This window comes from Schistocerca piceifrons, chromosome X, assembly GCF_021461385.2.
Source record: "Schistocerca piceifrons isolate TAMUIC-IGC-003096 chromosome X, iqSchPice1.1, whole genome shotgun sequence".
Classification (NCBI taxonomy): domain Eukaryota; kingdom Metazoa; phylum Arthropoda; class Insecta; order Orthoptera; family Acrididae; genus Schistocerca; species Schistocerca piceifrons.
Genome location: NC_060149.1, coordinates 149,175,509 through 149,188,233, shown reverse-complemented (window position 1 = coordinate 149,188,233; position 12,725 = coordinate 149,175,509). Strand labels below are relative to the sequence as shown.

At 39.1% G+C, this 12,725-nt stretch overlaps 1 protein-coding gene across 1 annotated transcript in view; it reads left to right on the top strand.

Annotated features, from left to right (window-relative positions):
* Nucleotides 1-12,725, top strand: part of LOC124721603 (coiled-coil domain-containing protein 175-like) — a 143,712-nt gene that overhangs the window by 65,280 nt on the left and 65,707 nt on the right. The window contains exon 4 of the mRNA XM_047246654.1: nt 9,808-9,886. Coding sequence (XP_047102610.1) covers nt 9,808-9,886 — 79 coding nt within the window. The remainder of the gene's footprint in view (nt 1-9,807; nt 9,887-12,725) is intronic.

Here is a 12,725-nt window from a genome sequence, read left to right as displayed (position 1 = left end):
AAATATGTGCCGTTCCACTGTGTGCTAACATCTCAGTGCTAAACCAGAAGGACTAGCATCAATGTAAGGAAGAGCACATGAAGTAAGTGCCAACCAACTGGAGCCAGTGGAAGCCATTGTCTTGTACCTCTCTTTGTTTCCTGAGACAGGTTAAAGTAGCATTCACTGATGTACAATGTAAAGAATTTTACTTATGTTTCATTTTATGTAATTCTCATGCAAATTTGGAGTGGTTCACTTCCCTTGTATATGTAGTTCATGTAGAGGCCGCCATGTAACCAAACAATATGTTCTCCATACAGCCTGCTTTTTGCAAACAGTAGTATTCAATGAACTGTGGGTGAAGCCCGACGAACAGGGACTTACATGCTTTGAGCAAAAATAATAGTGGTATGTAATATACAAACAATATGAGTTAAGCCATTACTTGTAACTTTTTATGACATCATCTGACTATGTACTTCTTGTATTCTTAGCATTGAGAATGGATAGCCTCTAGCCGAAATCTAGACCTGCATAATAAAATTTAAAAAGGACAACTGATTGCTGCAATCTATAATTTACAAGACAACAGGAATTCTCAAGATAGGAGAGTGCTGAAGGATTGCAAGTAGAATATCGGAGATGGGTGTACGAAATCAATTTAATGAATTTGTAGAAAAGAAATAAATGTAGAACTATATAGAAAGACATAATGTGGTTTTCTATCAAACACATCTGCAAATATTTTTACTGATTAGCCCAATATAATATGAGATCCTTTTGGTATGTGGCTTCTTGCATACTTTCTGCCAAGACAATGTTCCAGTCAGTTTAAGAAAGAAACCACACAGCAAATTTTTCAAGTTGATAGAATCATTTGTATGTCTCTGTTTGTTTCCCAAGTATGGATGTGAGTTCTCAATAGGGTGGTCTCTATATTCATGGAAACGTGGTAGCCTCTGCACCAAACACAAATTGCTCTTGTTTAACCTGCAACTATGCTTCAAAATATGTGAATATCTGATAAACAGTGACGCATTGTGTGTAAGGAAACACGGTTTACACAAACTGCAGAGGTGTGAAAAGGCAATATAAAAAAGATGAACTGGAGCAAATTATGAGCAGCACTGTCAGAGCGCCACACAACCATCAGTTTGTAATACTAAGAAAGTAAATGAACCCACTGGCGATGATGTAACTTCACCAAAAAATCTTTTGGTGTTAACCAATAAGGATTTGTGTTTGTTCAAAACAGAATCACATTTCCATATTTATATACTAGGCAGTAAATATGGACATTGGTAAATACTATATCTGTTACTTTTCAAAGGTTGAACATGTGAACAGGCTTGTGTGCATGGTTATTATTCACAGTACGTAGCCATTAATGTAATTTCTGCACACAAATAAATAGGTTAATAAGTGTTTAAGAAGTTGATTCAAATGGTTTTTAACTGATGGACATTGTCACAAATTTCCAGTAAAACAGAATTCAAACAGTTGCTAAAATTTGGCTAGGTTCCTGTTTTTCTTCATGAACCCCTAAGGGAATTTTGTACTCCCAGAGATATATGTGTTAATTGAATCTGGACCAAGTCAATCAAGAGTAATATATTAGTTAACTGTGAATGATGAAACGACAAATTTGTCTATTTAGTACATAATTTAATGAATATGTATTATACTTAACTTTGGCATACCCTCTGAGATGTCTTCACGTACTAACAGGGGATAGGGCTACCTTCCAGTGGTACATGCATCTTTGTTGTATACTTGTTAGTCGAACTTATAAAAGTACCCACTGAAGACATGAAGTCTGTATACGAGTCTGTGATCATGGTGGGCAGTTTATTTATAATTCTCCAACTTGATCACATATGTTGTGGAACTCTCATTACCAGTTCTAGCGTACTGCCATCATCAGATAATTGAATCAGACACAAAATCATTATGGAATATCTGTACACATCTGTAATGAAAGTAGTAAATACTGGTTTTGCGGGGAAGAATGAATGCTCAGTCAAATAAAACAGTTTCAATTGAAAGAATGAAAACATGTTCCGAATGACAGAAAAAATTACAGACTGGTTTCACTTGAAAAGAAGAAATGAATAATTCTGTCAATTTACAAAACTACAATGGACTATGTTGATGGTTTCATTGAGTTGCTCTGACAGACTGATTTCAGTCAAAAGAATAAATGATCAATTCATATTATGCATAAAACTACAATCGAATGAGTCCATTGTTTTCCAACAACCGACTGAATTGATTTTCATTCAGTTATTCCCACTGGTACATGTGTCTCATTGCTTGTCACTCAATGTCGGTGGGCATGTTGCCTAAGAGCATAACACAGCAGAGCTATTAATGAACAGGCTGCACCATGAGTAATCACAATGCGCAGCCCACTGGGCTGGGAATGCTGCCGGCTGCTGGGCCATGAAAGCTTGGTGGCTCTGGACTGGCGGTCTGAGCTCAGCTTACCAACCCGGTCGGCTGGCCCATGGCCCATACGGCTTGGCTATGAAACATGGTCTGGGCAGGCTGAAACCATCACTGTGCACGACTCTAAACAAATACTGGCCATGAAAATTACTTCCTTCATGATGAAACTAGCAACATATTTTTAATCGATTGTGTTCCACAGCATTCATAAGTTGTAGAGATGACATTATGTAACACCTTGAGCTGCTATTCAGTTCATTCCTTGTTTTGTGACAACTTATAGTCAAAGACCACTCTCCAGCACCTGTTGTACACGTGCCATGAATGTAGGAAAATTTCGGGTGCAAAGGATATTTGAAAATTATAGCAAAAATACAACCAATGTTTAAAGATTTTTGCTAACATCAATACATACACATGACTTCTATTAGAGACAAAATGTTCACTGACACTTCCTGGCAATGCTAGGCATCTTTTTATTGACTCAGCCTGCCTTGGGACTAGACGGTCTCACTGAACTAGTAGGGTCTTTGCTAGCCAGGTGTGCTGCATGTGCAGACTACCTACCCCAGTAAATTGATGGTGTGTTTTAAGAAGAAAACCTTAAGAATGAGTGTCTGTAAGAGGAGAAATATATTTTAGAAGCCAATAAGGAACTGTTATTTTACTGGGCCTACCACCTTCAAACGGAGCAGATGACTGGATTATAGGTGACACACATTGCATATACATGCCACAAAGTGCATATGCCGTGCTACCTGCCAGTGGCATAATCAATAATAAGACACCTTGCATCACCAGGGAGCCTCAATGAACATTTCGTCTCTAACAAAAGTTGTTGCCAATAATGTGATCTATCACCCCTAGACATTTAATGCAGATGCTTTATAATATTTATAAATAATATTTGGTCATGCCGAGGAAGATTCTTTGAGTGTTGACTGTCTGTAATTGACACTCCATACATCCACCTCTGCATGACCAAACATCATAACATTGTCTTGCTATTAACAAAAATCCGTAGGTATTGCTTATATTTCTGCAAAAATTTTCAAACATCCTTTTTGCCTAAACTTTTCCTGTATTTATGAGCAATTATCTGCTCCTGAAATCTTGATAATGCCATGAAAGTGCCAGAAGGAAAAATATTAGCTTCCTGATTTCCTGCCCATTAATTAGTAATTTGAAATTAACATTTTATCTTCATTAGTCATTTGTCATTGGCTGCCTGATAACGGTCTCCTCCAGGGATTAACATGCACTATGGTCTTCAGCTGTAGGCATCCATGTTGTTATTGCTTGTTTTCTGATGTTGTTTACCTTTCTTCCATTAGGTCATTGTCTTTTCTTAGTTCTTTGAATCTGCCATAGTACGTCTTTGGCCTAGCTACCATCTGTACATGTGGCTACATGTCCCAACCATCTCTACATAATTTTCATTATATTTTCCACTCTACTTTGTAATGTGTAATATTCATTTACCAAAAGCGTTTGTGGCTACTTTTACTCTTCTCTGGACTTCTTTTGCTGTCCCTCCAGCTGTTGTCTTCAACTCCCTGCCACGCTGGATTAGCCGAGCGGTCTAAGGCGCTGCAGTCATGGACTGTGCGGCTGATCCCGGCAGAGGTTCGAGTCCTCCTTCAGGCATGGGTGTGTGTGTTTGTCCTTAGGATAATTTAGGTTATGTAGTGTGTAAGCTTAGGGACTGATGACCTTAGCAGTTAAGTCCCATAAGATTTCACACACATTTTTTTTTCTTTTTTTCTGCTCCCCTAGATGCAAAAACTCTTAAACTGCTTCTGTGAGAATTGGTACTATTTTGTTAATGAAGCACAGCATTGAGGATTGGGATCATGTTGGGTATTGTGGGCAAGAGGAGAAAGTAGACTGGGATTTTTTTTTGGGCGGGGGGGGGGGGGGGGGGGTAGTTGGTGGGAAAAGATGGCTCATTGTAGTTGCAGTGAAGGGGACTCGTATGATGTGGAGGAATTGATTGGGAAGGGGAAATACAACAAAGGAAGAGGGGAAACTGCAGAGAGGAGAGTCTGAGTGCAAGATGAGTGAAGTTAGGGTTAAGACACAGGAGTGGAGGTGCATTTGGGACAGGGTCTAGTGGAGGTTGAGGCCAGGAGGTTTACTGCAGCAAAGGGCCAATTCCCATCAACGTAGTTCGGGGAATTTGGTGTTGGGGAAAGGATCCAGATGGCATAGGTTTTGAAGCAGCTATTGAAATCAAATGTTTTTCTCGGCAGCATATTCCATGACCGGATGATGGTCAGCTCTGCTCTTGGCCACAGTCTGGTTGTGGCCATTCATTCATAAAGTTAGACCATTATTACATATCATCATGCCTGCAAATGAGGAATACTCCATCCACAATCCTTCTCATCCCTCATAATGTGTTACCCACCACCTACCCAATCTACAAAATAGCCTAGTCTATCCTTACACCACATATATTACCAACCCTTTGCTACATGGGTGATTTTGGAGTTTTGTAGGTTTTGGTCCAACAAAATCAATCATAGTCAACAAAAATCTAACCTTTAACCACACATCTTCCAGTTCACACGTCTGTCCTACTGCGACCCTCTCCTTCTCACACCAAACTACACCCTGGTTTCCTTCCAGGAATTCCTTATCTTCATCTTGGCATTATCCTCCTTTCCTGTGTTCCTTCCAGCAACACAAACTTCCCAATGGAAGAAAGAGCAAACATCCACAACCTTAAGAAATACCTCTATTTATGTGTCTCCTCTGCAGACAAAGGCTCCACCACCGTTGTGATAAACCACAGTGAATACCTGCCAGAGTATCTTCCGACAATCTCTCTTCCACCTACAAGCTCTGCTATAGTGATCCTATCCCAGAAGTCCAGGATTATCTTCAATTCTTACTCAAATCCTTCTGCTCATTCCATGATCTAGCACTGAATCCCTCCACCCTCTACCACCTCATCCCAGCAGCTCAACCACTTCTCCCTGGCCCCTGTGCATGTTTTATGCATTTTTCTCCATTGTAACTGGTTATGTTCTCCTGTGGGAAGAATGTTGGCTCTAGTTGTTAACATCTCCAACCCATTGCTTGCAGCCTAAATCCTCATATCAAAGATACAAACACAGCTTCATTAACCATCTCTCAACCATTCTAATTTGGATCCGTTCTCATCGCTGTTGATGTCAACTCCTTATACACCACCACCCCTATGCCCATGACCTTGCTGCTACCGAACACTACTTTCTTCAAAATACTACCAACTCCAAATCCACCATCTTATACCTTAAGCTGGGTCCACACGGAGATTGCAACATGTTTCCAACAACGTTTGCAGCTACTATTTGATAGCAGATGTTTGCAACCTGTTGTAAACATGCATCAAAAGATAGATACAGATATACATGGCAATGTTGGTACATATCAAAGGAAAAAAATATTTCTGGTCAGTCCCTACATATCACCATTGCATGGTACTAGCTTATGTTTATATTTCCTGTTGTGATTTTGTGTCCATCTATTGAGCTTGTTTTGCAAATAAGTGGACAAGGCAGCAGACTGTGAAGTTAGTGTCACTGTATCAGGCAGAGGCAGAGGAGTGCATGTGGAATGTCCAAAGTGAAAGGGAGAGAAAAAGAGAGAGAGAGAGAGAGAGAGAGAGAGAGAGAGAATAGCAACAGAAAGATCAGTGCTGTGAACACCATATACAAATGTACATGGTTCAGTTAATCACCTGGTGTTCATGGGCCACAAGAAACAAGACACCATAGGCAAAGAGGTACAAAAATTATGCTTCTTATCTTTATACTGTACAGTAACATTCAACCATAGTTAATTTGCCATGGGGCAGTTTCCTGTGGGCTTAAAAAATAATTTTCAAACTCTTCACAAATTTTTGTTCAAGTTGGAATCTCTTTGTGGTTTGTTCTGGGGCACAGTAAAAATCAATGCAATGTCAGCTCATCTCCATGTGCCGGGAATCATCTCACCTGTCTGTAAAATCATATTAATCAAAGCTTCCTTGTGGGGTATTTTGGTTGCTTGCTTCAGCATTTCACCTTGAGAAATTGTGGAGACAAACAGCTGCAAGGCTAACAGTTTGTGCCTTGTGTGTGTGTGTTTTTGGAAGACAGGAAAAACCAAAACTATAATACTTGATGTGTTTTCTACAACCATTCTAGCCCTACACAGTTGGTAATTAAAAATTCTTTCTTTTGAAACTTGAATGTGCCTTCCCTCATAATGTTTTCCTGTAATGGAAAAGATACATCTGCCAAGAAAACATATAGTAGGGCCTTTGGCCTTTGTCCCTCTAGGTATGCATTCACTTTGTGGCCTTTGAATGAGCATACTTATGATCATATTCTTGAATACACCTATGTTTGAAATTCTTTTTTGGCAGCCAATATCAGCATACAAAAAGTTGTAGGAGGTGTCAACAGTAGCAAGCAGCACAATGTTAAATGACCATTTGTAATTGTAAAATTCACTCCCGCTAATGACACAGTTCTACAGGACTCTATGCTTTCTGTCAGTTGCTCCCAGACAATAGGGGAAGTGAACAGTCATGCTGTTTCATGTGAGTCATTTTCAGTTGCCGTACATGAAAGAGATAAATTTGATTATATGTTCCAGAAGATTTGACAGTAGAAAGAGGTGATGAAGGAGAGGAAGTTGCTGACCTTCCTGCTTCATTGTCTCCTCCACAGAAAAAATTAAAATGATAAGTGGTGAGCAAGGCAGTTACAGTGTCACTTCCCAATTGCCGATGAAAGTTTTGAAGATGCAGGAAAATAAGGATACAGACAAATGCAGCACCAATGACAAGTATGTGGCATACATGCTAAGGAACCTACTGTATATACAGAGAGCAGTGACAGAACAAAAATTGAACAATTTCTTGCTTGGAGCAGAATTAGACATCTACGAGAGTATGGAGTCATTGGTGTGTGTGGGTGTGCCAAGTGCATCAACAAGTAGTGCTGATTCCCTTGTCAGTTTCATAAACAACACAAATACTGATGATGTAAACAAGAAAGTCATGCTTTCTGGTGATATATGTTCAGTTTTTTTTAAATAAAATGAATAAAAATGTGTTAAAATACATATTTAACAGTATTTTTCACTAAGCTACGTTTACGTAATTGATCAGGAATTCTACCAGAGATCCACAAACTTGAAGTACAATTTGAGGCTTGTTTCAAAATGTGAAGTAAGTATCAAGTCCTTGGTTAATTGAAACTGTGTTCCTGCAATTTGTGTCCTTTTATTAAATCTTGGTGTACCACTTCCTAGACATTGACTTCTATATCTTCGATGGCTCCATACAAACCTCTGTGTGAATCAAGTCACTCACCATAAATAGTACCTTCATTTTGGTAGCTGCCATCCTTTCCACACTTTAAAATGTCTCCTACACACAAAATCTGGCCACATGTGGGCAGCATGTGCCCAATGATGAGCAGTACCTTTTCCAGTGTCCTAAAGGTCTTATTAAGGCCTTCACAGATAGGTATTACCCCAAAATGTAGTACGTAAACAAATTTCCCATGCCATTTCCGCACATGCCCATAATCCTCTGGACAAACCTTGTGACACAGCTGCAAAGAAACACTTACCCCCTCCTCCCTTGTCACCCTGAATTGGAAAAACTGAATTGTGTAACTTCCAAGGCACTGAAAACTGGGGATGTCAATTGTGAAATACTTTGTTATGTAGAACAAAGATTATTCTATTACTGCTTCTCTGCTCAGCTGCGTTTATTGTTATTAACTTAGTTGCGAGCAATTTTGAAATGACTATGGCTACATTATCAAGCACTTTAGCACTGTTACCAGTGTGATATACAGCCCAAGGTATGTCCTGTCAATGTACTCCCAATGTGTCTTTGCTTGGTAAGTGTAAGATCTTAGTTAATAAGATGAACTTTAGACTTTTGTAGGTCCCACTGTAGACGATGCGGAGGGTATATTAACAAGATGTACTTGCCATGATATTTCACATAGCTAACAGTGCCAAAGTACCTGAATATGAAGCCATAGTTGCTTCAAACTAGATTAAAAGTAAATTAAAACAATAAACACAGTTGATTGGAAACACCATGTGACATGTTGTATAATTTGCTAACAGACTGTAACCTCACTCTTGAGATATCAGTTCAACATCTGCAGTGGCTGTTAAGTATAAGACAATAAAATGTGTTCAACAAGACAACTATTGTGTATCTATTTCCAGCCGCTATGAAAGGTCATTTCTTTCTAAGGTAATGACATTTAAGGGGAAATGTAGTTTGCTCAAAGATTGTAATTAGCAATAGCGTGATAGAGCAGGTTAGCAAATTTTAACTGTTTAAAATGCATTATTTTGTGTGATCAATAAAATGAGCTGAGAAAAAAGTCAGATAAATTCCAATTGATATGTGGAACAATAAACATAATGATTATTGACAAAATAAGAAAGGATATACAAGTGAATTTTTATTAAGTGATGGCAGTTCCTAAGCTGTTGTATGGTTGTGAGAATTAGGCTTTGAAGAGTGAGGAGAAGATAGCCATTGAAATAGCAGAAATGAATTCCCTAGAATGGCTGAGTATATCCTTAGAGATGAAATAAGAAGTGAAAACACCAGACAGGAATTAAAGATATTTCATATGAATGAAAAGACAGAACAACATAAATGCAACTGTTCCAAGCACCTCTTATGAATGAAAGACAAAAGATGTGAGAGAGAAGGCTTTGCTGTAAAAACTGACTAGTCAGAGAGATGTTGGGTGCATATGCAATAGATGAGGGGATGATCTTGAAACCTTATTTGAATGGAGCAGTCTGTCATGAAGATCATGATGATGATGATGATGATTGGGATGTATTTCATTTGTTGATAAAAATGTTGCATTTTGATTGGTTGGAGATGTGTCCCCAGTTTTAAGTGATGTGAGAAGAATAATGTGTATCTTAAGACTTGGTGCAGTTTTGAACACCTTTCTAGACGGATTTTAATATACTAGATAGGCTGCCTTATCCAATAACTCTACAAGGAAGAATGACCATGCTCTTACACAACAACCACATCAGTGTTTCTTAAGCATGTGCAACATCTTTGCTATCATTGTCTATGAATTAGGTAATGAATAGAAATGCTTATTAAAGTTGTGTTACCAGTACATGAAGGGGGTTGTGTTGTTGGTTGACATTTTGAGTGATGTTATTGTTCTACTTCACTCATAATCAATCAGTACCTGGAAGGAATTATCTATAAACTTTGTGTTGTGTTCTTAGAAACTTGTATTCTTTGCTCCTATATTCTCTACTAAATTATTGAATCTCTTAAAAGTTAATTGTCTGTGCTGCATCATTTACTAAATTTTCATTCTTTATTTTTAGCATAAATGGAGACCTGAAATGGATAACAAAGAGCCATATTTCTTCAAATTTTCATATCACAGTGATGGCTTGATGACAGGTATTAAACTAGTTCTTCTAAATTAATAATTTTTATTATTAAGACATACCTGAAGCATTACTTTGTAAATAGTGAAGCTGGCCAAAAGCTGTTGGGAAATCTTATTTATATTGAATAGTAAAAAAAAAGGTACTTCCTATAATCCATAATTTAATATGTAACCTTTAAATTTCCACAATGGTCACATACTTCTAGCTCTTCTCATAGTACAGCAGCATTCATGATTCCTCATCCAAGAGTTGTACTTCTCCCCAGGGGGTTCACAACTTTTTTGTGAGTTCTTGTGTGGTAAGCATGATACCCTTAGCCTCTGCAGTACTACTTCTTTCCTGTGCTCTATTTTACTCTCCAACTACATCTTTTCTCTGACTTATTCCTTAGGACAGATTCCCTGCTGACAATGTAACTCACTTGTGGGACGTTGATTTTGACTTCTCCCACTTTGTTCCATTCTTTTACACCATATATTTTGGTTAATGTGTGATCTGTTCTCAACATTTAGGTGTGACATCCACATTTTCAAAATTATTTACAGATTGTGCTATGTGGACGTCATCTGGGACCCGTTTGGTGGTAGCCCTCTGACTAGGCAGAGATCACACAGTTTATACCCTTGCTGTCACCCACTATATGTGTTGAGGAATATGTACCTGTCTGGTTGGGGGCACTGGCACTCCAGGCACTGGTCCTCTTGCCATGTGAACTTTGTTCTGACTGGGTGGTGCCCTTGAAGAGAGCCCTCTTCAGGACTAGGCAGCATTATGTCAAATAATTGCTATCATGAAATATCCAAAGTTATCAGCTGGTGGCTGTGAGGCCTTGACTGGAGTTTAGTACGATCATTACTACCCTAGCAACTTTCCCTCCCTAGCTATGAAATGGGAGGAAAACTGATCCAAATGACTTGCAGACAGTTACTATCCTTTGTTCCTGGGTTGTACCTGTACAGCTGGAGGGTCCTTCTTCTTTACTAAGTAAATGTTCTTTGTGGAAAATATTGAAAATGTATTTGGCAAACTCTAGTCTTTTAGCAAATTACACAATACCTTCCCATAAGAACCTCAAAATGGAACAAGGATTAATTTGTTACCTGGACGTAATGCTGCAGACAGATGAAGAACTATGTGAATACTTGGAAATGCGAGGAATCCACTTCATATGTTAAGGCCCACCAAACAATAAGGTCGATACCAGCACATTCAGTCAGGTCAAAATAATGTGTTACGACTGGGATGTGAAGCGATTTGTTCCTCTCTCCAAGCAGTGTTTTAAACACCAGCTCTTCAGCGATATGTACATACAATTTCATCTGTGCAGACAATGGCTGATGACTTCACAGATATTCAACATGTGTATTACCACCTGTCTGTGCCAACTGCAAGAATGACAACGCTTTCCAATTCCCGAAGTGAGATAACCTACGCAAAGAACGCACAGTCCAGGAACTGCTGGTCTCAGATTGCCTTTTGTTTTATGAAGCTTGAAAGAACTATGATTGATTGTATCCGGTGTCTCAGTGATGTCAACCATCACCACTACTGTGTCCAAGTCTTCCATAGTACTTGGTGTATTTACTTCCTCAACATGGACATCTGGGAGTCACACAAATAAAACTGACCATAGGAACGGTAGGCCCTCCTGTCTCATGGTTTCTGTGGCACCATTTCAGAAACCAAATTCCACATCCAGCCAGTCCCTTTCAGGAACCCTCTCCCTGTAAATCTATGGATCAGAGTCCCAACACTAGCCAGTGGCTGAATGGGTTATGGGCAGTGGGTCCCAGGGCTGTCTGCTCTTCTTCCATTCCTACAGCCACAGTGGATAATCCCTCAGAAGATTCTTGACCCCCAAAAGTTGTGAAACAGGAGAGCGAATCAAAATTTACAGGGTATCTGCAACTAACTTTAGGCTCTTTTTGGTTCAAATAGAATTATTGTTATCTGATTTATTTTCTGATTTTAATGTAGAGTTTTTAACTGAAAACAACAACAAAGTAGAGCTCCAACATCTGATGAATTCATATAATCTTATTCCAGCAGTTGACTTTCCTGCCAGGATCACACCTGAGAGTCAGACTTTGATAGACAATATATTTGTAGGTTTAAGTTGGTACCATAGCTTTGCTGTCACCCCTGTCATGAATGGACTGTTTGACCATGATGGACATCTCCTCACTCTGCATGACAGTACACCCCTCAAAAAATTAATCTCCACTTGGAAATCTATTAGGTCAATGACTAGCAATGAACTAGAAGTCTTTAAACACAAACTGCAACAGATGGGCTGGAGCCCATTGTATAGGGTGGATGAGAGTAATGCTAAATTTAATACACACATCAAAAAAAGTTTTACATCATCTCAGTTCTGAGAGTTCCAGAACCTGTACAGAAAATTGGAATAGAGATCAAAATAAACATAATTTCTGCCCTTTTTATTGTTCATGAACACCACACATTGCATGTTGTACCACCATATAGCGAGACCTTCAGAGGTGGTGGTCCAGATTGCTGTACGCACCAGTACCTCTAATACCCAGTAGCACATCCTCTTCCTTTGCTGCATGCCTGTATTCGTCGTGGCATACTATCCACAATTTCATCAAGGCACTGTTGGTCCAAATTGTCCCATTCCTCAACAACATTTAAGTGTAGATCCCTCAGAGTGGTTGGTGGATCACATCGTCCATAAACAGCCCTTTTCAATCTATCCCACGCACGTTCAATAGGGTTCTTGTCTGGAGAACATGCTGGCAACTCTAGTCCAGCAATGTCGTTATCCCAAAGGAAGTCATTTACAAGATGTGCATGATGGGGGAGTGAATTGTCGTCCATGAAGACGA